We start from the raw sequence: 27,707 nt of genomic DNA on the forward strand, positions 1-27,707 counted from the left end.
CATTTCAAGCACAAACTCAATACAAAGACTGTTAACTGTGAGTGGACGACCCAATTAAGCATTACACTTGTTTACAAGAGGGTCCACCTTGTTCAAATCATCAAAACATTTAGAGACGTACAAATAGACACTTCTATATAGCAAAAAAAAGAGAACAGGAATTCATCATAAAGGAGGTAAAAACTTAGAGTATACTCTAAGGTTAAAAAGGGAAAATAAACATATACAAGTGAGAGGAAAAGGGGTGGGTGGTGGGAGGGCGTTTTACGGGGCCAGTTTCGAATTGCAGTCGTCCGTAGGTGCCAAAATGCAGTCGTTCCTATGCCACCAAAATGTGGAACGCCCTACCTACAGTCGTTAAGACATGCGAATCCCTTGACTCCTTCAAAACTGCTCTCAAAGGGCACCTACGGACGGCTGCAATTCGAAACTGTCCCCCGTAAAATCTGAATCCCCCACCCACCCCTGTTCCCCCTCACTGTATATGTTTCTTTTCCCTTTTTACCTCCTATGATTATTTCCTGTTTTGACTATTGTGTATATTCGTGCGTCTCTAAATGTTTTGATGAATTGAAAATGGTGGGCCCTATTGTAAACAAGTGTAATGCTTTATGGTGTTGTCCACTCACAGTTAACAGTTTTTGTATTGAGTTGTACTTGAAATGTACTGTAATTCTGCTAAACTGTTAATAAATCAATCAATCAATCAATCAATCAAATATAGTGGCTTAGCCTCGGTGACCGCAATGCGTTTAGTTTTCATAGACCTGATTCAATTGCTTATTGCTGTCGCACATTCTGGCAACACTGTCAACCCCACCACATTCTGGCCTTGTTTCTGGCAGAAGCCTTTGACGGGTGATTTCTCTATTATTCTGTCCTCAGTCCTGCATGTCTGTTCTGCTGCTCCATTACAAAGTTATTTACGTTACACATACATACAAGCTTTATTCATTGGTAAGTACATGTTTGGAGAAATGCTAGCTCTGGTCCATAGCTCTAATGTCTTTGCATTAGAAGCATTAGAGCTATGGACCAGAGCTAGAGAAATGCTACATTTAATATAAACATTATTGGTCCCTTAGTGTAACTGCTAACTAGTAAGTGCGTGCACTACTAACTTAAGTTAGTAGTGCACGCACTTACTTGAACTAGTCTGTAGGCCTACCCATTCTGCAATCTGTTAATAAAATATTCAATCAATCAAGCAGTTGAAGGCAAATTTAGTACTGTAACATTTCGACCATGTTCTCTTGTAAGAAAATGCTACTACTAATTATCTTTCTGTAGTCTTTTTGCTAGTGATGTTAGGAATTTATCACTTTGTATTACCCCTTAACAGTTTAGGGTAAATTGTGTGGACAGTCTTTGACGTGGGTTTGGGGGAACCCACGTCATAGTAAAATATCCATAGACATGACATCACAGGGACACGCACAATGCAAGGGCACACAAAGCAAGGCATTGGAAGTGTTGTATAGTTCCTTTATTGTAAGAGAGCTTGTGGATCTGCTATGTTCACTAGTTTGGGCAGGCAAACGTCTAATCTCTTTTTTTGGGTCTCGAGATAAAAGGTTTGGGAACTACTGCTGTATACCACCTCTCTCAGGCAGACGATTGTAGTTTGAATGAGCTTACATGTTTTGTCAAATGTTGCATGCTTTCTTTCTCTTAACCCATATGGAAAAGATGTAACTAAATGTGTATGTTTTACATGAAACTTGTAGTTAATATATTATGACAGTCAAAGCACATAAGAGCCATAGCATTGTTTTGTAAAGTGAAACCTATATAATTTTGTAACGTATAAGAACTATATGTGGCAGTAAATCCACATACAATAAAAAGTGAAACGTATATGATTTGGGAACTTATAATTTCTGTATATGACAGTAAATCCACATACAAAAATCCTTAGTATTTGTGTGTTGTCAAACTTATAGAGTGTCCCCCCAGCCAGTCCCCCCCCAGCCAGTGCCCCTCCCCACCCGGCCAATGCCCCCCCCCCCCCCCCCCCCCGCATAGTTATCAAACACTTCACATATGCCTTTAGACCACAAGATCATGGGTTCGATCCTGGGCACTGGCAACTCAGCATATGAGTAGCACGGCTTGTGTGCGGCAAGTGATGCGGGAAGAATTGGGAGCTGATGGTAGGTCTGGCGCTCCATCTCAGCAACTATCTCCCAGGGGTTTATAGCACATTGTATGTTAGTTATACCTATACACTTCACAAAAACTTATATATAGTCATAGATAAAACATATGTTTTTTTTTAATACCTATAAGGTATAATGTATTGGCTGACATATAACAATGTTATAAAAATCATATAAAAGAAGCATACTTTTCTTGTAAATTAAATGGATACCAACATATAAAATACATACTATAATGGTATTTATTTATATATGGAAAGGATATATCTCATATAATTAAAAACTACAAACATTGTATGGAACATGTAAGGAAAAGACAATTTGCCATGTACTTACCTCAGATCACATACATGTTTACTTGATTCATACATGATTCACTTTATTGTCTTATATGAGGATTGTATAAAAGGTGTCACTTTCAAGAGTTCACATATCAAATGTATGTACTTTACATGACATACATGTAAATGACATACATATAAAATGTAAAGACTTACTATTGGAGGCAACAGGACAACATATATGTTTCTTCTACTTTCTTTCCATATGGGACCATGACACACACCACATTCTATTGTACTGTTGTAATGAATCACCTACAATTCCTTAGTGTTATGGTTGTTAACTCGTTATAATAATTATCTGACTACTTAATACTTATTTTCTTTTTGTATTTCAGTGAAATGGAGTCTCTCTGGCAGCAGAAGATCGACCGCTCCCTGAGGAAAGACAGAAACCTCGGCGTCAAAAGGACGGTACACGTCATACCCAAGAACCAGACTCGAGACGAGTTCATGGACAGACACCTGACTCAGTTAAAAGACGAAGGCGTCGGGAAATTCTCGGCCTTGTGCAAGAAGGGAGTGGACCGGATCCACTGGCGCTGCGAGAGATCCAACAAGTGCAGAGGGAAGTCGACTGGGGATCCCGCGACCACCAAGGCCAACGGCTGCAGAGCCTACGTGTCATTTTCGTTCGCTAACAAGGACACGTTCAACAGCTGCGTCGTGCGCCTAATGGACACGCACTCTGGACACCCCCAGGAGCGTTGTTCGGATTGGATCGTCAGTGATGTGATTGCTGCTCATCAGCTGGGAGATTCCAATGAAGATGCCGTCGCTTCTCATCAGCTGGGAGATTCCAATGAGGATGCCATGGCTTCTCATCAGCTGGGAGATTCCAATGAAGATGCCGTCCCTTCTCATCAGCTGGGAGATTCCAATGAAGATGCCGTGGCTGCTCATCAGCTGGGAGATTCCAATGAAGAAATCTCCACACAGCACACTCCCTCGACTACTACTACCACCAGTACCGCCAATGAAGAAATCTACACAGTTGTTGTCGGTGGCACCAGTACCGACAACACCACTGCCACCACCTTCACCACCACCACCTCACAAACAACAACAACAGCGCTCGCCATCCCCGATCCCTCCAAACATCATCATCACACTGATGCTCCTAACACCTCCACCCCTACCCCTACCGTTTTTAAAGAAATCGCTATGGTTCTTCCTTGTTTATCCGCTGGTAAAAAGAGAAGGTATGGTTTTCCTAACTGTGTTTTCATATTAACGTAGCGATGACCGATAACCAGTTTTCCTTAAATTCCCCGATACCGATTCCGACACCTGTAACTTGCACATTGGTGGATAACTGTAACATTTAATACAATCTAGGACAGTGGTTCTCAAAGTGGTATCCAGGGACTTTCAGGGTTCCTTCAGGGGGTTTTCAAATGGACCCTGATGAGTCTGTAAGACTGAGAGTACAAATGGAACCAAATGGACGCGTAGGGTACATTGGTTCCATTTGTACACTGTCCTTGAAATGAAATCGTTTGAGAACCACGGATCTAGGAATAAATAAAATGTCTATTGTTAATTGTTAAAGTGCAGCTACAAGTTAGTAAAATAATGTAAATACGGTAGTACAGTAAGAGTATAAAACAGTAGGGTATATGAATAGCCCCAGAATGTCTGTGAACTTACATACAAAGTATTCCAAATACACAGCCATAGGTCGGTCCCATCCCTGCATCCCTGTTAGCAGACTAAATGGCCCATGGTGCATTTATATAGCGCTTTTTATCCAAAGTGCTTTACATAGATTTTGCATTACATTCACCCATTCGCACACACATTCATACACCGATGGCGGAAGAAACCATGCAAGGCACCAACCTGCACATCAGGAGCATTTTGGGGTTCAGAGAGAGTAGGACTCTTCGGCACTAACTCTGGGGGAGCCCGGGATTGAACTGGGAACCTAGCAGTTCCCATCCAGCCGCTCTACCGGCCACTCTACCCCTAATTAGCCCCACAGCCCCAGACTAACGTGCACAGCATAAATCTGCTCCGCACGGTGTGTATACTCGCCCAATAATTCATTCCTAAGACTTGGAGTCAGATATTATCCTCTCTAGATTCATTGAAATGTGTTTAGTAAAATATCTCCACTTTTCCACGGTCTGCTCACGGTACTCTAAGGGCAATGGGGCCCTAAATGAGTGCAAGAGTGAACATATCAAAACTGTCAATTATGTGCCCCATCGGCTGTTCCCAAAGGAAGTTTTCATATGTTAAGTTCTGCACTCATGTCGGGTCCGGCCTCGTCGCTGACAGAGAACATTATCCGTGCGAAAAAGTGGAGATATTTGACTAAACACACGTTTTCTGTCAGGGTGAGTACACACTCTGTGCGGAGCAGGTTTATGCTGCACACATTAGACTTCTAACCGCACAGCGCGCACAGATGGGGCCGATCTATAGCTGTGTATTTAGGAATACATTAAAATGAATAAATGTATATAAGATCACAGACAGGGTTAGGTTATGCACAGCAGCCATTTTGGAAAGAACTCTTCCTACTTCCAGGCCCTTCTGGTCCACCCTTACGGGTCCATTTGATTCTATTTGTACACTCAGAGTTACACACCCGTACGGGCCCATTTGGAACGCACTCAAGGACACTTCTGTTTGACCAGAATGGAACAGAGCCTTCATTAGTATAACGTAGTAATTAGTATAACATTAGGTAATGGTAACACCTAGGAATCGCCTGGAAGTTACCGAGTTATTCTGTGTGCCACTGCCTATTGTACTGTTTTTCATGTAACGCAATGTGATACGCAGATGCAACATCACAGTGGAGGAGTTGGGCCGGCGGGTTGGTCCTCCAGAACACATGTCTCTTGCAACCCTCGTGGGGTACCTCAGGACCGACAACAACAAGAGGAAGGAGCTCAAAGAACAGCTTCTGGCAGCCGGCATAAAGCCCAGCTCGCACACAACCGAAACGTCCATGTTTTCTCAGCTCTGTGAAGGCAAGTCTATTGACAGACAGCACATTTTGATTTATTTAGTTTAGTGTCGACGTGTTGTGAGCTTGTAGATATGCCATTTACAGAGCGCAACACCTCAGAGCACAACCACACAGAAAATTACTTTTCTTTTAGTTCTACTGGATCTCTTCTCCATTACACTATACTAGTCCCTCCCTAACATTTTTGCCTAGTTTTTATTTGTTGACTAAATTGTAAATATATTTAGTTTTAGTCATCATAGCTTAGTTTTTATTTCGTTTTTCCGTCATCGTTTTCTGTCATAGTTTTCCGTCATAGTTTTAGTCGACGAAATCAACACTTAGGAGAAATTAATGCTCGCACACGGAGGGCTCCAAATAAGTAAGCTTTGAGCTCGAAATGTCACAGCTTTTTGTGGTGCAATAAAGCATCTGTCGCATCGGAGCCCTCAGTGTGCGAGCGTTATTTTTCTCTGCTTACTGTTTGTCGCTCAGCACCTGCCCAAGTTCAGGTTGGGGATGTGCATGTCGTTTACCTTTTTTCATGTATTTTTTTTTACCCCATAATCTTCATAATATCCACACTTAACGTAAAAACTTCCTCTTTTCAGAAGAGGTAGATGCTTTATGCCAAAGCCTGGCTGGCCTGGTGCAAAGCCATCTTCCTTTTGAAGAGCTCAATGTCATTCCTGAGGCCGAGGATGTGGAGCTGACTCTGGGGAGCCTGTTGGTGTTCAAGTATGTTTCACGCTCCGTATAGGCCTGGCCAGGGAATAGCAGTGGAGGCCATTGACCTTTTGCAGACCGCAGCCATCTTGCCGTCAGAGTTTGGAAGTGCTCATTTTCAGTAAAGCAACGTCCTGCTGCCTCCTGCATTATGTGCAAATTCAAAACAGGTGGTACGCAAGGCAGTTGAGTGATATCCAACAAGCACTTCCGAACTCCAACACTTAGAAAAATAATCACCTGCAAGGACAGAAAGTAACTCATAATGTGTCTACAGTGGACAACAAATTGCACTTTACCACCCTGCATATTAACTTTAATATTGCAAGTTGTCTGCGGTGTGCATATGGTCAATTGTGTGGTGCCGCTCGAAAATAGGCCATTCATTTTTTTCCATAGAGGTTTCCAAAACCAAGCCATCCAGGATCCTGTTGAATCATGACAATAAAACCTTTGATTCTGTGAAAAAATATTTTGGAATATTTAATTATAGATATGCTATATTTAAATTAGCGTTTTTCCATTTTATATATTTTTTTTTACAGATTCAAATGTTTTATTGTCACGATTCACCAGGATCCTGGATGGCCAAGCTCAAGCTCACAATGTGTTGCGATGCAACGCATTGTGACCTTGTAGATCGGTGATTTTCAAATGGCCGAAATGTATATAAGGCTGAAGTATAGTTACTGTATATTTTGTAATAATAATTACAATCTACAAAATAACTATTAACTAGTGTTGTAGTATTCGAGTCCGGTCTCGAGTCCACATTTTAATTTACTCTCTCGTCTCGGTCTCGCCCATAATTTGACTCGGTCTTGACTTGGTCTTGGACCAAGGGACTCAGGATTCCTCCCCCACCGAGGCCAATATTTGGATCTAAAATGCAGTGGAGTAGGAGTAAAAGTATTGGAAGTTGGAAATACTCAAGTAAAGTACAAATACCACAAAATTGTACTTAAGTACAGTACTTGAGTAATTGTACTTAGTTACTTTCCACCACTGATGTATGTATTCTATTCACTACAGGTCCCACCTGAGGAGAGCCATAGAAGCCATTAAAGACAAGGTGCAAGTTGTGGACCTGTTCTCTCATGGATTTATGTCCAAAATGTTGGACATAACACTGTCCATATTTGACACATGTATAGAAAACCAAATCAGCAGTTTAAAACAAAATTAAGTAAATTGGGTAACTCAAGTCATGGGGCATTCAACTGATTTTTTATTTTACTTGTATTTTGATTATAAAGAACGTGAAGGACTGACAGTCCAGAGAGCTTTGCGTTTCGTTTGTTTCCGAAGCACACAGCCATTTTTTCCCATATCTCTAGGGCAGTGATTCTCAACCTATGGGCCGTGAGAATACTTCAAGTGGGAAGGTTTTAATGATTTCATTGTGATACCGATAAATAGGAACTTAAAGTATACTACGTTTAGTCCCACTGGTCAAACATGGAACACTATCGATTGATTATTGAAATAAACATGCTCTGAAAATACATGCGGCCCAAGATGTTCAAGTGGGCTCTGGTCCAGAAAATGGTAAATAAATGTTGCATTTATATAGCGCTTTACATAGATTGTGCATTACATTCACACACACATTCATACACCGATGGCGGAGGAAACCATGCAAGGCTCGTACGAACCTGCACATCGGGAGCAAGTAGGGGTGCAGAGTCTTGCTCAAGGACTACCTCTGGGGAGCTCTGTTTCAAACTGGGAACCTTGGCTCACCAGTCTACCCATGAGCCACTGCCGCCCCAAGAAAAGCTTGAGAACCGCTGTCCTAGAGTAAGAGGACGTTTATAATTTTATTTTTGTTAATACATACTTTTATGTGCCATATATAATCCTTTTCGGGAAGAAAAGAGCTGTGACAGGCTCTTTTCCAATTCCAATTATGTAGCCATTGTAGTCACATGCTTTTGTTAATACTTTAGTCTTAAGACTGACAGACTTGACCACGTTCACTTTCAAAAGTAGTGAAAATAGCAAATATCTATATTGTGGTTTCATTGTTATCTGGATCAAAGCAAAGCAAGCACCAATGGTGGACAAACTAATCAAGATAGTCCTGGTCAAATATTAGATAGATAGTCCTGGTGAAATATTACTCCACTACAAGTGAGAGTGTCTCAGTCAATTTTCACTCGACTTAAACTGCTGTTTGGGTTTTTGCAAAAGTACCTATTACAAAGTTGCTGTGTTAAAAGTTTGTCATTTCCCGGGGTGCGTATACACTTTTCTGACCAGTCATTGGTCCGACATGCGGAAAACGACCAGATTAAGGTTGGCAAACGTGCCCCATTTCCCCCCAAAAAACATTATCAATAGAAAATGGAACTACAATCTCACAATGCAGTGAGCATGTAGATTGCTGTTTTCATTATACAGTATTTGAAAAGGACTTGCTAAGTACAGATACTCAAAAAATCACATTACAATAAAGGTAATGGGTCGCACACACCAAGGCCTCACTCAGACCTTTACTGCATTGCTGTATGCTTGTTGGATGAATGTTGTGTAGTGTCATGGCCGCCCCAATGCATTTCCAATGGAAGTCACATGGTTTGTAGTCCACATTTTGGACTACAAGCTGTTGTATGGCTTTCGTCTGTGTTTCGACTGCGCCCCTCCCCCTCATACAACACAAATGTTGTGTCAAACCATGTGACTCCCATTGGAAATGCATTGGGGCGGCCATGACACTACACAACATTCATCCAGCAAGCATACAGCAATGCAGTAAAGGTCTGAGTGAGGCCCAAGGCTGAGCTCACACCTTTCATGCAATTCTCTGCTCGTTGGATGCTCGTTGGATGCATGTTGTGTTGTGTCATGGCCGCCCAATGCATTGCCAATGGAGGTCACATGGTTTGACCCAACATTGTGTTGTGTGAGGGGGAGGGGCGTTTCGACTGCGCCCCTCCCCCTCACACAACACAATGTTGGGTCAAACCATGTGACCTCCATTGGAAATGCATTGGGCCGCTGGGCGGCCATGACACAACACCCAACGAGCACAGAGAATTGCATGAAAGGTGTGAGCTCAGCCCAAGACTGCGTTTTAGTTTTTATTTTTGCATGATGGAATGACAGGCATTTCGGCTATCCAGCCTTCGGCTATCAGCCTCTTATCATACATTCTGTGCTCAGCCAATCAAATCATCACATTCCGTGGTGCACAGACCTACAAAGCTGAGCATAGGAGGGGCTATAGCGCCCCTCAAAAAGTAGCAGGCCTACAAGCTCGAACGTGTCGTTTCAAGCTGCTTCTGCTACTTTTGATGTGTTTCCAAGACGCTGTAGTTGTAGTATGATCAAGTAGTGCATTCATTTACAAAAAACAAGACAGATGTGTTAGAGCAGAGGTAGGCAACCTGCAGCTCTACAGCAGTGGTTGACAAACTTGCAGTGGTAGAAAAGGTATTCACATTTGTTAATTAAGTCAAAGTATCAATGCTGCTAGGTAGACATATTCTGTTATTCTGTTACAAGTAAAAAAAAAAGTCCAGAATTTAAAATCTACTTGAGTAAAAGTACAAAAATGTACTTAAAGTACAAAAGTAGAAACTAGAAAGTACTCGTTATGCAGAATTTTGCAGAAGTTTTCAAATGTATAAAATCTTTTGAAAATAGCAAGCATTGTGAGCTTGTATATCGGCTATTTTAAAATGGCCAAAATGTATAGGGCAGAAGTGGTTAATGTATGTTTTCTAATAATCAAAATCTACAAAATAACTATAGTACTGGAGTAGAAGTAAAAGTATTGGAATTGGAAATTCTCAAGAAAATACAAATTCCTCAAGAATAGAGCATCTTTCGCAGTAAATTACAACCTTTGATTATCAAAAACACCTCAATGTGCTGAATATACTGTAAGTTCCGAAACTCCCACCTATCACACCATTGAAGCTGCCCGGAAGTCCATTTCTGAGCAACGGTTTGTGCTGTTTGTGTTTACGTCATGCCATGTGCATATATAGCAATGTCCAGTTGGGTGTGCACACTCAATTTACGTTAGTTAGTTTAAATGTAGTTTATTAAATGTAGTTTATTCCTCCATTTTTAAATACAGTGCACCCTTACACTTGCACCTCAGACCTCATGCCCAGTGCACCACCCCATGGCTTAGGGGCTGTGGACTGGGTCAATGCTGCCGAGTTCGTGCCAGGGCAGCCCTACACCAGACGGGCCGACCCCGTGAAAGCCGAGAGTCCCTTCCTTCTCGTTGAGGATTTTGAGACGGACCGGGCTGTCGACGACAAAAAGGAACCGATGACCCGGCTGTGTCCTTACGCTGCTGAATTTGTACCCGGGCAGCCCTACTGTGGACGGGCCGAGGACCCGAAGAACCAGTTCTGTCCACGCGCTGCGCTGGGCGAGTGCCGCCTCGGCCTCAGCTGTGCGTACCTCCACGGCGACGTCTGTGACATGTGTGGCCTGCGAGTGCTCCACCCCACCGACGACGCCCGGCGCTCAGAGCATACCAAGGCTTGCGTCGAGGCCCACGAAAAGGACATGGAGATCTCCTTCGCCATCCAGCGCAGCAAGGACATGACGTGTGGCGTGTGCATGGAGGTGGTGTACGAGAGGGCCAATCCCAGCGAGCGCCGCTTCGGGATCCTCTCCAACTGCAGCCATTGCTACTGTCTGCGCTGCATCCGCAGGTGGAGGAGCGACAAGCAGTTTAAGAGGAAGATCATCAAGTCTTGCCCCGAGTGTCGAATCACGTCCAACTTTATCATCCCGAGCGAGTACTGGGTCAAAGACAAGGACGACAAGGAGAAGCTCATCCAGAAGTACAAGGACAGCACGGGGAGGAAACCATGTCGGTATTTTGCAGAGGGCCGGGGATCCTGCCCCTTCAGCCCAAACTGTTTCTACAGGCACGCCTTCCCCGACGGTCGCCTGGAGGAAGAACAACCCAGGTGGAAGCATTCGGGATCCAACAGGCGGAGGCAGAACTCGAGGCGAACAGCGTTGTGGGCCAACGAGATGGTGACGTTGGATGAGATGCTTCTCATGCTGCTGGCCGTGGGCATCGATGACGACATGCATACCGAGTACGAATGGTTCCACGAGGAGATCTGGACCATACCCTACTAACCACAGTCAAAGCAAAGTTACTATATTTACCCAGGGTAACTGGACTAAGCATCAGATACTTGTTTACAGCCCTGCTCATAGAACATTTCATGGTAGTGGTTAAATGCCTTGCTCAAGTGCACTTCAGCGGTGGTAATTTTAACGTGCCGGTCCGGGGATACGAACTGGCGACCTTCCGGTATCAAGACCGCTCCGCAAACCGTTCGGCCACCCCATCCACACCTAACCCGATTCTAACCTAAGTCTGGTAGGTGATTTGTTTGTCATTTGCTTTATTTTGGTTTACTCAATTTATTTGACTTATATTGTAGTCTTGTCTCTCGTTAATGTGTTTTAGTGCATAATCCAAATAAATGAAGTTGGGCCCTCCAGAAGCAAGTTGATTAATTTGTACATGGCGCTGCGGTAACAGTAAAGCAGCATTTAGCAAAACAAAGTTGTTAACTATGTGAATCGGAGGATGCACATGGTACTAACCGTAGTCTACACCTCCCCAGGCCAACAATGGGGATTTGCAAATCATAAATACGTGAATTGTATTTCTTTATTTTTACAAAACAAATACATTACCCCCAACAATATTGTCTTTCAAAATCCAAACCTATGTCCCTGACATGAGAGTTGGAAACGGGTAACCCTGACTAACAGGGCTCTAGTAAATATAGGCCAATTAATACTCACCTATGTAGTGGATAACGTTTAGATTATTAATTAAACATTGCATGAATGAATGTCGACGCCATTGTGAACCTGGGATCTACAAAGCCTTACTTGCTTACTGAAATGTCTATTATCTTGTAATGTATTTGTGTTTAAAATGTATGCTATGTTTTCTGTAACAGGGTGTCATTGGAAAAGAGAGCTGGCTCTCAATTGACCTTCCTGAATAAATAAAGGTGAAAGAAGAACAGAATGCATTAATCATGCATTAGGACCCCATTTGACATGACTTTGATTCCTGGGACCTCTATCTACACTAATTTGAACTCTGAGAGTACTCTCAGAGTTACACACCCGTAACTTAAGGGTTCATTTTGTTCCTAATAAATCAATTTGACCCCCGTAAACCCCCTCAAGAACCCGCATGGGTCACTGACTGTTTCTCAGCATGTTTTTGTGTTGAGAAACGGTGCCATACAGAGAACAGAATGGTTTCACCCTGCAGTGGCCATCAATATGGCCTTGTCCGTGGCAATTTATTTCTTTGATTTTCTGTTTTACACACCATTATAATGTTCTTATTATGATCCAAATAGACCCGTATAGCCTACTGAATGTCAAGTCTCCAGGTTTTCTTCAGAACATGTATGATTGGCACATGAGTCCACTAGCACTAGTGGTTCTCAAACATTTTATTTGGAAGGATCACCATAACTCTGAAAGTATAAAAATGGTACAAAAGTTACAGACCTGTTATGGTCATTCAGGGACTATATGTATGTGTTTCTGGTAATATCTGTCTACTCATTTTACTCATTTATTTTGTATGTCTGGCAAAAATGGAATTTAGACAAAAATGTCCACGACAAGCCAACATGGTGATGACCCTTCACTACTGAACAGCATGACCTGTCCAACCACAGGTTTCAGTCCAAAGAGCTTGGCTCGTTATACCTTCTCATCTCTGCTGTGTTTGCTGCCCTCTCACTACCAATGAGCGTTCCCGATCGATTCCTACATCCTCGCCGCATCCTCCACGCCTCCTTCATTCCTCGTTTAGAGTTGGGGCTATGGTCTGTAAAGGTATTGAGACAAACACTGCCATGGTTTGCCACGGTACCTCTGTCCCTCCCAATTCACCTAATTCCTCCCATCAACCCATTATCATTATAATTTTATTTATTTATTAGATCCCCATTAGCTTCCTGTGCATCACAGCAGCTACTCTTCCTGGGGACTATCACGTCTTCTGTTGTACTTGTAGGCTATTGAGTATAGAGCGGCTGTAAACGCAAAGTTACAACTTGTAACTTTTCCTTTTTTGTGTTTTTGAAATATTTTTTGACACAGAATCAAATGTTTTATGGATTCACCAGGAGCCTGAATGCCTTGGTTCCAGGCTTAAAATAATTGATACAAATGTTTAGAAATCTCCATGGACTGACTGAATGGGCTTTCTACTTAGCCACTGCTATGCTCTTTATGTTTACTGGGTGTATGTTCTTTCAATGTGTACTTTTTAGTTTACTGTCCAAGTAAAGTCTAGTCTACCTTTAATTCTTGTCTTGAGTTTGGGTTTTGAGTTGTTTCTCTGTTTTTCTGCATTTGAGTTTTCCTTATAGTTGGGTTTCTGATACACACACACACTTGCTCGCTTACCTGCTCACTCACAAAGATAATGAGGGAGTGATTATATTGGTGGCATCAGGTATCTACATATGACACAGACAGACATACACAGATCTGTGGATTAACAGAACCGTTGATCTGACTGACTGAAGTCACATGTAGCTTAACCACTTCCGTCATTGTAGAGTCAATGTAGACAAAAAAATCACACCCGTGTGAACTGAGTGGTGCAAGGTCTTATATAGCCTGATCAGCTGTGGTCTGACGTAATGTCAGTGACCATAGTAACCATGCTCATTCTTTTGAGGAACAGGTACACAAACACACACACACACGGGTACTAACAAAGCCAGTTGTTGGAGTGGTTTGCACCACTCAAAAATCATCTTGTTTTTTGTTGAAAGTATATGATTGTATAGTAGATTGTACAATATAGTATAAAACTAGAACTGCACTCTGTCGAGTGCCTACTTGCTTGTTGCACACAAGTAGGCCATAAATGGCCTACTAGTGCGCAAGCAGAGTGTGCAAGTACTGTCGACCGCTACAAACTGTCAAATCTCAGCTTCTCTGTGAAAGAACGTTTGAAATATTGAATTATTAGGTTTAGCTATTTGCTACGTACCTAGTTTTTGCATGTAAAAAAGTAGTATTGTGAAGTATGGTAAAAGTTTCTATCTATAAAAGAAATACAGTTCTATCGATTTATAAGTTGATTAGCGGTGTACTGTGGTTACTTTGCGCCCCGTAAAGATGTGGATTAAAGGACCCAATGCCAGGGTGTAATTGGTTTTCGATGGTGATACGACGATATGTTTTAGTGTTGGGTAAAGCTAATGCCCCATTGTATACATGTATGTAATCTGGCACCACTGCCATATCAGGCACAAGTAGTCATTACGTCATACGCTGGCACGGAGCATACGCATCAAACATCGTCCTGGACGAAAACTATTACTTGCACGCTCTGCTTGCACAAGTAATAAAACTTAAGTGGTTTCATATGTTTCAGCCAATCAGCAAACCGGTGCAAAGTCTGCATGCTCACAAGTCCATGTTTGGGCAACGATTTGTGTCACCTTGGCGTGACACCACGCCCAAGGCATATAGGGAAGGTATATATATGTATCAATACCATAAACAATGTGACATTCACGCCATTATTGGTAGATGTTAAGATGACCGAGCGAAGGCACAACGGAACGACAGTCGACCAGCAACAGGGGCAGAACGAACCCGCCGACAACACCCCCAATGTTCTGAACAAGGCCCTGTCTGGACTCACCCCACGATGGCGGGACTGGTGGGTGCGAGGAATTGTGGCCTTGGGTCTCATGTTAATATTCTTCCTGACAACCTACCTGGGCCCCGTTGCGTTCATGCTGGCCGTGCTGGTTGTGCAGATCACGTGCTTCCACGAAATCATCACCATCGGATACAGCGTGTACCACTCCTACCACCTGCCCTGGTTCCGAACGCTCAGCTGGTACTTCCTGCTGTGCGTCAACTACTTCTTCTACGGCGAGACGCTGACAGATTACTTCTTCACCTGGGTGCAGAGGGAGGAGCCGCTGCGCATCCTCAGCCAGTACCACCGCTTCATCTCCTTCGCCCTCTACCTCGCCGGCTTCTGCGTGTTTGTGCTGAGTCTGAAGAAGAAGCACTATCGTCTGCAGTTCTATATGTTCGGCTGGACCCACGTGACTCTGCTCATCATCGTGACCCAGTCTCACCTGATCATCCACAACCTGTTCGAGGGCATGATCTGGTTCATCGTGCCCATATCCTGTGTGATGTGCAACGACGTCATGGCCTACATGTTTGGCTTCTTCTTTGGACGCACGCCGCTCATCAAGCTGTCGCCAAAGAAGACGTGGGAGGGCTTCATCGGCGGCTTCTTCTCCACCATCCTGTTTGGGCTCTTGATATCCTACGGGATGTCGGGCTTCCGCTACTTTGTGTGCCCGGTGGAGTTCAACAACGACTCCAATAGTTTCCAGGTGGACTGTGAGCCCTCGGCGCTCTTCCAGCTGCAGGACTACGCTCTGCCCGGCGTAGTGGCGTCTGTGACCGGATGGAGCACGGTGCGCCTGTACCCCTTTCAGATCCACAGCATCGCCCTCTCCACCTTCGCCTCCATCTTGGGACCCTTTGGCGGCTTCTTCGCCAGTGGTTTCAAGAGGGCCTTCAAGATCAAGGACTTTGCCAACACCATCCCCGGTCACGGTGGGATCGTGGATCGTTTTGACTGCCAGTACCTCATGGCCACCTTTGTCAATGTGTACATCGCCAGTTTCATCCGGGGTCCCAACCCTGCTAAAGTGCTGTCCCTCATCTGGACCCTCTGTCCAGATCAACAGCTCTCCGTCTTCAACTCCCTCAAGGAACATCTGACTCAGAAAGGCCTGCTGCCAATGCTGGAGGCTTCCGGGCCCCCCGACCCCATACACTGACAGCCGTTAGCGAGAACAAGTCTACGAAAACCGAGAGACTACGTTATCATCATCATTGAGTTATTCACAGAATCTGTTCGGTATCAGAAGGTAGCAAAGCCTGAATCATTTTTATTACTACTCAGGAATGATGCAAGTTACTTGCTGTACACATTGGTGCACGTACACCTTACCAGTACTTAGAGGCTAGTCTATGACATCAATACTATGATGATATTAAGGATCTCCATATATGGGTAGACAGACACTGTTATCTTGCTCGCATCGCTCTCGTCTCCCATAGCTAGTTGATTGGTGACTGGTGCTTCCATGCACTGCCCGAGTAACATTACTCACAGCTGTGTAAACACAAGTCATTCGATTGTACATGCCACTTATTGGTTAAAGCTTGGCTGTTCCGTTCAGGGAAGCAGATGCCCACAGACAGACAAACATTTTTGTCAGGCTGAATTTTGTGAATTTAGATAGAAGATGCAATATAATGGGATTTTTTTTGAGGGGCACTAGCCCCTCCTATGCCCAGCTTTGTGTGTCTGTGTGTACCACGGAAATGATTGGATTGGCTGAGCACGGAATGTGATGTATGACGATAAGAGCGCCCCTCACTTCACACAAGTGTGATTTTTTTACTTTTTTTTTTGGTCAGTTTTGCCTTATACTGAATCTTATCTGACTTTACAGTCTGGTGAATGTATTGTACTGCTTAATCCATAAACAAAGTAAGCTGCACTGTGTAAAAAAAAAACATAAGAAAGAGGAAGTCAGGGTCTAATAACGCCACGTGCATCTTGGACTTCCTGTGGCCAGTATAACATCAGCACTTATTCTGCATTCACATGGAATCAGGCAAGCGGTAGACGGCACCCGGACTTCATTTTAGTGGACAGGAGCAGGACTGTAAACGGAACAGGACGGTAAACGGAACAGGACGGTAAACGGAACAGGACGGTAAACGGAACAGGACAGCACGGCAGGCAGAACCGGCGACGGTAATGGCAGACGGCATCAATGTTAAAATCGTGTTGATTTCGTCGACTAAAACTAGGACGGAAAATGTTCGTCGACTACCTTTTTTCACTGACGAAAACTAAATGGAATCTAAATGAAAACTAATCCATGATGACAAACTAAGACTAAAAATACTGTAAATTTCGTCAACAAATAAAAACTAGACTAAAATGTTAGGAAGGGACTAGTGGACAAGAGATCCAGTAGGCCTATAAGTCATTTTATACTTGGTTGCATGCTGAAAATAGCCGATTTACAAGCTCGCGCTGCGACGCGTTGTGAGCTTATAGATCGGCTATTTTCAGCAAGTGTAAAATCAGCCGTTATGATGGCATCAAGGCCCGCCAAAATACATTAAAAGTCGACTAAATCAACTAGATTTTGACGACTATATTCTTGTGACATTTAATCGACTAAAACTAGATTAACACTAAATCATTCCGGGTGACTAAATGTGACTAAAACTAAATTTAAACTATTCAAGAGACTATGACTAAAATAGAAATTTGCTGCCAAAAACAACACTGGCAGGTTTTGCCGTTTGCCGTCTACGCTTGCCTGATTCCATGTGAATGCAGCATTATGCTGCATTCACATGGATCAGGCAAGCGGTAGACGGCAAACCGGAACTCATTTAAGTGGACGGGAGCAGGACGGTAAACGGAACAGGACAGCCCGGCAGCCAGAACTGTTTTAAGGTTTTTAGATTACTTTTAATAACAGTGAGGGGGCCAGCTTCATAGGGCAGGGGGGGTCATTCCAGAGCTTAGGGGCAACAACAGAGCAGGTTTGATACCCCCTATGCTTAAGCTTTCCCCTGATGACAACAAGCAGCACCTTGCCATGCCATCTCAATGACCTTGAGGTGACATATTTTAAGGAGGTCAGAAATAGAAAATTAAAAACAAACAATAACAAATTTAAATAAATCCTAATGTGTACAAGAAGCCAATGAAGGGAAGCCAGCATGGGAAGATCAATCAATAAATTAAATCAATCAATTGATCAATCAATAAATCAATCTCTGGCCAAAGAAGCTTTTCAACATTTAAGAAGGCCGAAAATGCATTACATTTTATACAACAGCCTTAGACTCAATGCACCAACAATGGCAGATCTACAAGCTCACACAAAAGTACCACACCACAAGACACCTATATAAGTCTGGTGTGTAGAGTAGTGTACATTGCTGTGTGGATTATGTAGGCCTTTTTTAAATTAGGAAAGTTCAATGACAAAAAAAAACCCCAGACATCTCCCGTTTATATGATATTGCATGAAGAAAAACAAAGAGAAGCTCCGTTTTGCACTCAAATCTGTGCACAATTAATTTATTTGCAGGCTTTCGGTCTATACTGACCCTCTTCAGGCATGAATATTGCATAAAATATTACAAAAATAAATACAGTTTAAAAAGTTTTTATGCTCTGTTCAAATCAAGGTAACAGCATCATTACTGCTTACAGTAATGATACACAAGTGTGTGTGTGTGTGTGTGTGTGTGTGTGTGTGTGTGTGTGTGTGTGTGTGTGTGTGTGTGTGTGTGTGTGCGCGTGCGTGCGTGTGCGTGTTTTCACATAAGATGCACCTCTGACATTGTCCTCCATTCTTCTCAGATCAGTGGAGAGAATGAAGAAATATTATTATTTTCTATTGTGTGATCATTTCCTTTAGCTGAACATCTCAAGGCACATTTCATTCAGACACATCACACCAGAAAAAACAACCCTTCTACAATTATTTCAAATAACAGCTGATTACATTAAATATTTTCGCACCCACTCTCTTCAGAGCCAGGACATTCAGCCTTGCAGCTCTTATCGTGTACCACATGTCGGAGCTCCCAGAGGGTGTTACTTTAACGTCCTCTCTCAGAGGACTCACACAGCGAATGTGGGATAGCGAACAAGCAACACTTATATTTCAAATTGCAACCTTTGACTGGTGACACAAACGTGAGTGGCACAAGGAATTAACAATTGAATGACATAAATCTGAGAGAAAGATGGGGGAAGGTAGACAATGAATGTACAGATGACAGTGGAGATGATGTGCAACTGGTAATCACATGCTGCACTACTTTCATATAAGTGTAGTCAAGTTTTTAGTTGAGTTGGCAACACTTTCTATTAGAGATGCACAATATTGAAATATCAATATCCAATCTATGATTATTTGCAGGGTCATCGGTCCGATACCGATATATTACATTATTAAAGTATATTATATTTATATTGAACTAATTGCTGAATTGTTTTATTTAGATCTTTTTGTTTTGCTGGCGAAAGAGATGTTAAGACAGCTGACTGACGCTCTTAAAAAGACAGAGACAGGCAGACTGGCTGCTCTGCGAGTACAAAGCCATTGACGGTCACATTATTATTGTGTCATCAATATTGGTGAAAATAAACAGGATTTTGAGACCGTTTCGATACTGATATGGCTTTTTTATGGCCGGTATGGCCGATTTCGATACGCTACCAAATACCAATTATATCGTGCATCTGTACTTTCTATGAAACCCATGCTATAATGTAGTAGGCCTACTATAAAGATACTTATAATGTGGGTGAGTGGGTATAGAGGCTGTCTGACAATCAGAAAATCACCAGTCCCCCCTCCCACGGCCACCACCCTCCTACACACACACACACACACACACACACACACACACACACACAGCGAAATCCACACCCACAACACCAGAGGGAGTTCAACTAACCATGTGCAACCCAGATTCGGCACAAACAAGGGACTACATTTATTTCGCTCCTATGCCACCAAAATGTGGAACGCCCTATCAACAGTCAAGACATGCGAATCCCTTGACTCTTTCAAAACTGCTCTCAAAGGGCACCTACGGACGGCTGCAATTCGAAACTGGCCCCCGTAAAATCTGAATCCCCCACCCCTTTTCCCCCTTACTGTATATGTTTCTTTTCCCTTTTTACCTGATGATTTCCTGTTTTGACTATATAGATGTGTATATTTGTACGTCTCTAAATGTTTTAATGAATTGAAAATGGTGGGCCCTATTGTAAACAAGTGTAATGCTTTATGGTGTTGTCTACTCACAGTTAACAGTTTTTTTTGTATTGAGTGAGTTGTACTTCAAATGTACTGTAATTCTGTAAACTGTTAATAAATCAATCAATCAATCAATCAATCAATTATCTGAAAAACACTCGAAACACAGTAAGGTACACCACACCAGAAAAAACACATCCCTATTGCATTTTCTTTTTCAATAACTACAGCTGATTAAATTACATATAGCCTATTCACACTCACTCTGTCCAGAGCCAGGACAGCCAGTTTTTATCATCATGTACTGTACCACATGGTTGAGCTCTCAGATGGTCCTTGACTTTATTTTTTGTCTAGCTTGTCACTTGGGTCACTGGGTAAAACGACGTGTCCAGTGTTTGTTTGTAAGATCGGTGGGTAGGGCCTATATAAGGACATGCATTTGCCCAATATCTGCAGTCACTCTGTTTCAGAATGAAGGGTTGTGGTGGGGCTTTGCTTGTCTTGCTGTTCTGCCTGTCGCAGGTTGGGGCTCAGGGAGAGAATGGGTGGATCAAGGAGAGGGAGAACAAGGCTGACCCAGGTACCCCTTCACCATCTGACCTCCGGTTTGAGCTGAACACGCTTAGAGATATGGTGAATGGGATAGGAGCCACCATGGTAGACATGAAAGCAGAGACGAGAGAGAAGCTGCGAAGCATCGAGGCCAGGTTGGCAGCCAGCGAGGCAGAAGCCAAGGAGCAGAGGAACTTGGTGACCGATCTTCGGGTGGAGCTGAGTGTTGCCAAAAAAGAGATGGAAGGAATGGCAAAAGAAAGTGCAGGTTAGGATGATCAAGAGGCTACATGCTTGTTGTGCAAAACATTATTCGCACATTGTTTAACATGTTTCTGTGTGATATTTTTCAGAAATGGCTTCCAAATTGCGTGCCACTGAAGTCCAAGTGCAAGACCTTAAAACCAGACTAGGTGCTAGTGAGACCGAGCTGCAGAACCTTAAGACCAGACTGGGTGCTAGTGAGACCGAGCTGCAGAACCATAAGACCAGACTGGGTGCTAGTGAGACCGAGCTGCAGAACCATAAGACCAGACTGGGTGCTAGTGAGAGCCAGCTATTGGACTTGAAGAAAGAAAGTGAAGGTAATTTGATGTCAGTGGGTTCAGGTACTGTAGGAAAAGTGTTGAAAAACAACTCACTTTATTGTTAATTACTTCAGTTGAGCTCATATAATAGATGAAATAGAACTCAAATGAAGCATAAGTATGAATGACTTACTGTCATACTAATGTACTGATTACAGCCCACGTTGCTCAGCTGTCCACTGTGGAAACGAGGCTGACTGCTACTGGGAACGAAGTAGAGGAACTGAAGAGACATAATGCAGGTAATTGTAAATTCATAATATCAACACACATGCACGCACGCACGCACGCACGCACGCACGCACGCACGCACACACACACACACACACACACACACACACACACACAGTTATTCATGATGTTAAAATATTACTAACAATTTGATAATTGTTTTGGTTTGTCTGCTCCTGTTCAGACAAACCAAAGGTGGCCTTCTATGCTGGTTTGACTAATTCTGGACAAGTTGGACCATATGATGCAGAAACCACTCTGGTCTACACCAAAGCCATCACTAACATCGGCAAGGCGTACAATCCAGCTACAGGTATATGTCAAGGAACTTTACAGAATCAATATTATCTCTCATCATTTTCAGAACTTCCATCTATCAGGCTATCAAACATTACAAAATGACAGTACTCAAAATAAATATTCAACTGTTTCCCATTTAAGTTATGAGAAAACATGTTGTTGTCTTTGGTTTTAATGTATTATAATAGTAAAACTTTATTTGTATTCTCTCTCAGGTGTCTTTACATCACCGGTCAAAGGACTCTATCACTTCAGATTCACTGCATGCCACCTTACATCATCAAAGTATGTGTATGCCATGTTGTATAAGAATGACCAGAGACTGATTTATAACCGAGCATACAATACTGGGGGTTATGAATATGTTTCTAATGGCATCAACATTGAGCTGGAGGTGGGAGACATAGTTTACATGCGTATACCTGGTGGGAACTGGCTCTATGATGACACAAACAACCACAACACATTCAGTGGCTTTCTGCTCTATCCTATGTAACTGATGGTACATTAAAGAGATGTTTGTTGGCCCACATTATGTTCAAATTCATCCTGTCAATAAACACATATTCAAAAGTAGGCTACTGCTGTCTGTATTATTGATTATTTGAAAGACATGTAAAAGATTTTGTTTTTGTCACATGAGAAACCTGACATCCATTTGTATTGTAAGAAGACTACCATTATTATAGAAACAGACACTCATTGAACGATGTAAGAACTTTAACAAGATGCTGTTCTTTACCTTGTCTGACATTCTTTGTGCTTTATTAGATCAGTGGATACAATAAATGCAGGATTTGACACCTGTAGAAGACAGAGAAAATGTACATGGACAGAAAACATTTGTGTTTTACGTTTATTGAAAAAGTCTATTTTCAATCATATATTTTATCTGAACATCTAAAGACACTAAATCTATTGAAAAAATACCAGTCTGTTTTCAATCATTTTTTAGGCTATTTTTCTTGTTAAAAGTTTTTGCCTGGCATGCAGAAAATAGGGATGCCAGGTTGAAACAGGTTAATTTTCATTACAATTTCACCAGCTATGAGATAATCTGATGACGTAGGCCTATTAGTCCGGCAGCCGACAGACTTCTTTTGTTTAAAGCGGGAAATGTGGTATATAATAGTATTTTTTATTGGCCTCAAATATTGTCTATATACATACATTGATGAATCCACTTGCTGACCGGCTGTTAGTATTGGGCAATCTTTTTTATAGGGGTTTCCCGTGACCCTACCATTAACATCCTATGGCTGGCAAAAATGTCAAATTTTCCTTTTGCTTTAAGTAGCATGTGACATGTCATGATTCTGAATCCATTCCAAGCATTCGTTTTGCACAAAATACACTCCTTGGGCTAAAAGCAGCCATAGCCACTTGCCCAAATGTGCCCAAAATGTGCTGACCTCATCACATTTGTCATGATGTCTATGGCCGTTTTTAGAACCCCCTATAAAAAAAGATTGCCCAATACTTTCAGCCGGTCAGCAAGTGGATTCATGAATGTATGTATATAGACAATATTTTAGGCCAATAAAAAAAGACTTTAGGCCTATACCAAATTTCCCACCCGTCCACCTCGGCTGCCGGACTATAATTTGTCAGACTCACAATGTACTGTATAAGAATGACAAGGTTTCACTGAGTCTCACCTGGACAGGTCTATCAATTATATACTAATGTAATCTATTAGGAACTAATGTAATACATGAAAATATGTTTGAGAACCTATAACCTAGAAATAGAAAATGCACGTTTGAGGACGTTTATGCCATGTGTGGGTCTATGATCAAAATAAGAACATTATAATGGTGTGTAAAACAGAAAATCTAAAATTTACCACAAGGCCTAGTCTTTGCGTGTTGACGACCCCTGACTGGGGGCCTCCCCCATAGATATATATAAACTCTCTATGGCCTTCCCACCCTGGCAAGCAATTGGAATTGTAGGAGTTACATTTACGGTAGCCTCGGAAACCCAGACGTTTTTATACATTTACGGTAACCTCGCCTCAGCAGCCTTTCCACCACCTCACATTTACGGTAGTTTAATCTGGGAACCCTTCAGCAAAGACCGGAGAACAGCACCCTCTGCTGTTTATTGCATCTCAGAATCTGTTCTTGAGATATTACAGTATTAAGTGACCAGTTAAATTATGTGAAAATAGAAGATCTACAATCTCACAACGCCTCACATTGCATAGACTATTTTCACTCTTTTTGGTTGACCAATGTTATTTTTTTATAGTATAGTTTATTAGTTTTGATGCAGTAATGGTCTCCATTTTTTAGAGATAAGGCAATGACCCTGCAATGATTTGGCCAATGCTCAAACCAACAAGGCCTACTGATAGATACCATGTCAGCCAACAGAAATGTCCCATCCACTTATAATTTGGTCCAAGAGCCATCCCTTTCCAAATTATGAATTTAGCTGAAGTGAAGAACCCTAATTTCAAGAAACTGAAATACAATAAAAAGTAATTACTAGTCAACAGACCGTTACAGACGGGCAGAAAACTTTTCTACAAATTTTAACTTTGTGATTTTTCATAAATTGCCCTACTTTATCATACTACAGCATCACAAAAGTAGCACATCTTGTAGATCTGCTACTTTTGCATTTTACTCCTGCAAATCAGTTTGACAATACGGAGACAATATGCAACCTAAGTATAACTCATTATCCATAATCTATACATAACACCACCTGACTGATATTATATACACTCAAGTATACACCCAATTATGGAGACATTACAAACATTTTGTCAAACATTTTTTTATTAACAGTTTAACACCATTCAGACCATGCCATGTGGTTTACTTGTCCTCGGGCTTGTTGAAGCAGTAAGTGAGGCAGCATTTTCCACAGTAGTGCCTGTCGAAGTGGCTGGCCATGAACACACCAGCGCCGCACTCGTCAGCTGGACACTCACGCCTCAGGCGGTGGATTTTGCCATTCTCGTCAACCTGGAGAGATGAGACATACACATGGGTTCGATCTCACGACTGAAATATGTCTGTTCAAGTCCTATTATGCGATTTATGAAACAGTGACCCTAACCCCACACTAGCGCTGTTTCCTAAACACCACAAGATGAAAAAAAATATGTTTTAGTTCCTGCTGTTCTACATACTGCCAACCAAGTGAAGAAATCACAGACTGAGGCAAAACTGAGACAAAATATCCAAGACCATTCAAGTTATATGGAAAATGCTTTGAAACAATTTAGTTTGACCACTTCAAATGCTCCAATCAAAAAGAAAAAGAAAAAAAAGAAGCCAATCTACAAGTTCTCAATGCATCGTAGATGTGTGCTCAAATTCAGGTCAAGTTGGAATTCTGTACAATAAACATTACATGGATCATCTGTGATATCTATCCAAGCATGATCTAGCAGTGCTTCAGACCTATGAGGCCTTTGAAACTGCACCCATCACAATGCCACATAAACCCTGGCACCCCCAAAACTCCAGGACAATACATTGTGAGCTTGTAGGTTGAGTATTTTCAAATAGCTGAAGAATAATAGACCGTTACGTTAACTTCCTTTCACATGTTTAAGTGGTCAAATAATACACACAACTTGCGACTGACAGCAGGGCCCCAGGCAAATATCAGTGGTATCCTTATTCTAGGTGGTTACAGATCAGATTTTACCTTGTAGTACTTCAGCACAGCGAGCTTGACCTTCTTCCTCTTGTGCTTGTTCTTCTTGGGGGTGGTGTAAGACTTCTTCTTCCTTTTCTTAGCACCACCACGCAGTCTCAGCACCAAGTGCAGAGTGGACTCCTACAGCACAACAGAGGTTTGACTTAGTAAATACTCCAAAATGTAATGATTTGATTTAGATTTGACCTGTGTGCATCTCAATAATGGATCAAACAACTTTTCTAATTTTCTAAGATTTAATCGAATAATTTAGTCAAAGACAAAGCTAACACAAAAAAGTCCTGCTTAAGTGCGTCTTGCAAAGTCTGGGGTGTCCCTGAGGCCTGACAATTAACCGTCACCCAGGGTCTGTATTAAATGCACTTCTCCACTGCAAGTTAAATGCAGAGGACACATTTAATAATATGTGCAAAAACATACTAAATCATTTAGACTGAGCAAATAATGTTCCTCACCTTCTGGATGTTGTAGTCAGACAGAGTACGTCCATCCTCCAGCTGCTTGCCAGCGAAGATCAACCTCTGCTGATCAGGAGGGATACCTGCACACAGATGAGCAGAATCATTCAAAAAAGGTTCATATTTGCCCAGACAAGCTCTCAATAAAAATACCAATTTCAGTTTTTTAAAGTTTTAAACCAATTTCAACCAAGTTTCAACTTTGTTTATTTTAAGTTGACACATTTATAAATGGGGCTTTGTGATATACATTGCCAGAAGCTGCTTAGTGCTTCGTTATTATTAGTTTATGAGCCATCTGGTTTCATTGTGCATACAAGGCATTACACAAGTTTGACTGTTCCAGTTAAATAATATGAATAGAAGACAAGCTCACACTGCACCTCACAGCAAGACTGTGTGAGCTTGCAGACCATCCATGTTAGCCTCCTTTTTAAATATTGACAATTTGATTGTCCTTCATTAAATTGTCGCTTTAGAAATGTGCAGAGCTATTAAGGTGTCTTTCAAATAATTTGGCACTATATAAACAAAATGATTGACTTCCTGGAATTGCAAATTGCAATCATTTAACTTCTAGCTGGCGTGAACATCCCTTAATCAACAGTAACTTACCCTCTTTGTCTTGGATTTTGGCCTTGACATTTTCGATGGTATCTGAAGGCTCAACCTGTGTAAGAGATGGAAAGTACTAAAAACATTACTATCCTAGCCATCAAACTCATTTAATCTTCACTGACAAACTGACTTGACATGTTGGTCAACGATGTGGCCAAATTCAAACGTTTATCGTGTCTCAGCATCTTTGAATAATTTATAGTGAGAAATGTAAACAGCACGAGGTACAATCAGACCTTTAGGCTAAAAGTAACACAAAAAATGATTGAGGACTTGTGTTTTCATTGTAGTCTTATGCATATCCTATTGAACTTTATACAGTAAAATCAAATAATTGTAAAACTCAATGCCATTACTCTTTTTATCCATTGTTAATGTATCCACTTCTAACACTTCAGTCAAGTTAAATTGACTTTAAATGATTTCACAGTATTCTAGCATTTTATAGCGACTTGCATTAAAAACATCTACAGTGTAGCCGGCCACACGTGCATGTTTCTAGCCGGTAGCTGGTTAGCTTCACGTTCACATAGTCAACGTGTTTACTGTAGACACGTTATGGTCAGTCGATGACATATTGTTATTATTCATGTTTGGTAAATAATATGTTTAAAACAACGTGTTATCTGTTGTCTCCCAGCATGAAGGCACGGGAAGTCCCGTTAGCACAATGCTATTGCTAACATTGCTAACGCAATCTCACCCACCTCGAGGGTTATAGTCTTCCCCGTTAGGGTTTTCACAAAAATCTGCATCTTTGCGTTCAACCCACCTGCGTACAGACATGATAGAGACAGGTTTTAGTGTTCAGAAATGCACGAAATGTTGTTATTTGAGTGAATAAATGTGTGAAATCAGAGAGCACGACATTACCACTGGTATGCTTCTAATGGCGGATCATGTGAAGAGGGCTTTCTGAGCGTCGCACGGGGTTTTCTGCCCCAGTTTGCACGGAGTGGATAGGTGGCCGTGGCGCATGCCTGATGATCCAAAAGACGAATTAATGTGTGTGTGAAACTGTGAATGGAACAAGAAACCACAAACGAATGTATTATTATTATTATTATTATTATTATTATTATTATTATTATTATTATTATTATTATTATTATTATTAATAATAATAATGAACTAGAAGTTATTTTTTGCCGATGGGTTCCCAGATTGTTTTTTCTTATTACAATAAGTAAAGTA

At 41.9% G+C, this 27,707-nt stretch overlaps 5 protein-coding genes across 6 annotated transcripts; 4 read left to right on the forward strand and 1 right to left on the reverse strand.

The window, feature by feature from the left end:
- The first annotated feature begins 763 nt into the window (after positions 1-763).
- LOC306931255 (uncharacterized protein) lies at positions 764-8,582 on the forward strand. Of its 2 annotated transcripts, none has more exons than XM_079512551.1 (5): positions 764-858; positions 2,839-3,702; positions 5,294-5,484; positions 6,074-6,200; positions 7,221-8,582. In XM_079512551.1, the coding sequence occupies exons 2-5, from the start codon at positions 2,843-2,845 to the stop codon at positions 7,372-7,374; spliced, it is 1,332 nt and encodes a 443-aa protein (XP_079368677.1). In that variant the 5' UTR covers positions 764-858; positions 2,839-2,842; the 3' UTR covers positions 7,375-8,582. The 2 variants fall into 2 exon arrangements, with proteins under 2 accessions (XP_079368677.1, XP_079368676.1); XM_079512550.1 differs by having other exon boundaries at positions 781-957.
- A 1,722-nt stretch (positions 8,583-10,304) lies between these two features.
- LOC306930728 (putative E3 ubiquitin-protein ligase makorin-1) lies at positions 10,305-11,306 on the forward strand (the record flags this gene model as incomplete). Its single annotated transcript, XM_079511823.1, has 1 exon — positions 10,305-11,306. One exon carries the CDS (start codon positions 10,305-10,307, stop codon positions 11,304-11,306), a length of 1,002 nt encoding a protein of 333 aa, XP_079367949.1.
- A 3,467-nt stretch (positions 11,307-14,773) lies between these two features.
- Positions 14,774-16,048, forward strand: LOC306930729 (phosphatidate cytidylyltransferase 2-like; the record flags this gene model as incomplete). The annotated part of the gene is made up of 1 exon (XM_079511824.1): positions 14,774-16,048. One exon carries the CDS (start codon positions 14,774-14,776, stop codon positions 16,046-16,048), a length of 1,275 nt encoding a protein of 424 aa, XP_079367950.1.
- Positions 16,049-20,557: 4,509 nt separating this feature from the next.
- Positions 20,558-22,252, forward strand: LOC306930730 (uncharacterized protein; the record flags this gene model as incomplete). Its single annotated transcript, XM_079511825.1, has 5 exons — positions 20,558-20,906; positions 20,992-21,222; positions 21,384-21,467; positions 21,641-21,769; positions 21,972-22,252. The coding sequence occupies 5 exons, from the start codon at positions 20,558-20,560 to the stop codon at positions 22,250-22,252; spliced, it is 1,074 nt and encodes a 357-aa protein (XP_079367951.1).
- Positions 22,253-24,527: 2,275 nt separating this feature from the next.
- rps27a (ribosomal protein S27a) lies at positions 24,528-27,433 on the reverse strand. The gene is made up of 6 exons (XM_079512417.1): positions 27,387-27,433; positions 27,221-27,285; positions 26,511-26,565; positions 25,893-25,978; positions 25,426-25,557; positions 24,528-24,734 (listed from the first exon to the last, which is right to left on the reverse strand). Exons 2-6 carry the CDS (start codon positions 27,266-27,268, stop codon positions 24,585-24,587), a joined length of 471 nt encoding a protein of 156 aa, XP_079368543.1. The 5' UTR covers positions 27,269-27,285; positions 27,387-27,433; the 3' UTR covers positions 24,528-24,584.
- Positions 27,434-27,707: the final 274 nt, after the last annotated feature.

The sequence above is a fragment of the Electrona antarctica genome (assembly GCF_951216825.1).
Source record: "Electrona antarctica genome assembly, chromosome: 10".
Lineage (NCBI taxonomy): Eukaryota > Metazoa > Chordata > Actinopteri > Myctophiformes > Myctophidae > Electrona > Electrona antarctica.

Excerpts from the sequence above, each read along its gene's own strand:
- LOC306931255 (XM_079512551.1), top strand. The coding sequence starts at position 2,843 with ATGGAGTCTCTCTGGCAGCAGAAGATCGACCGCTCCCTGAGGAAAGAC. Across the intron at positions 5,485-6,073 it reads GTTTTCTCAGCTCTGTGAAG|AAGAGGTAGATGCTTTATGC; the intron begins GCAAGTCTATTG and ends TCCTCTTTTCAG. Across the intron at positions 6,201-7,220 it reads GGGAGCCTGTTGGTGTTCAA|GTCCCACCTGAGGAGAGCCA; the intron begins GTATGTTTCACG and ends TATTCACTACAG.
- rps27a (XM_079512417.1), bottom strand. The coding sequence starts at position 27,268 with ATGCAGATTTTTGTGAAAACCCTAACGGGGAAGACTATAACCCTCGAG. Across the intron at positions 25,979-26,510 it reads CAAAATCCAAGACAAAGAGG|GTATCCCTCCTGATCAGCAG; the intron begins GTAAGTTACTGT and ends ATCTGTGTGCAG. Across the intron at positions 25,558-25,892 it reads CTGACTACAACATCCAGAAG|GAGTCCACTCTGCACTTGGT; the intron begins GTGAGGAACATT and ends GTTGTGCTGTAG.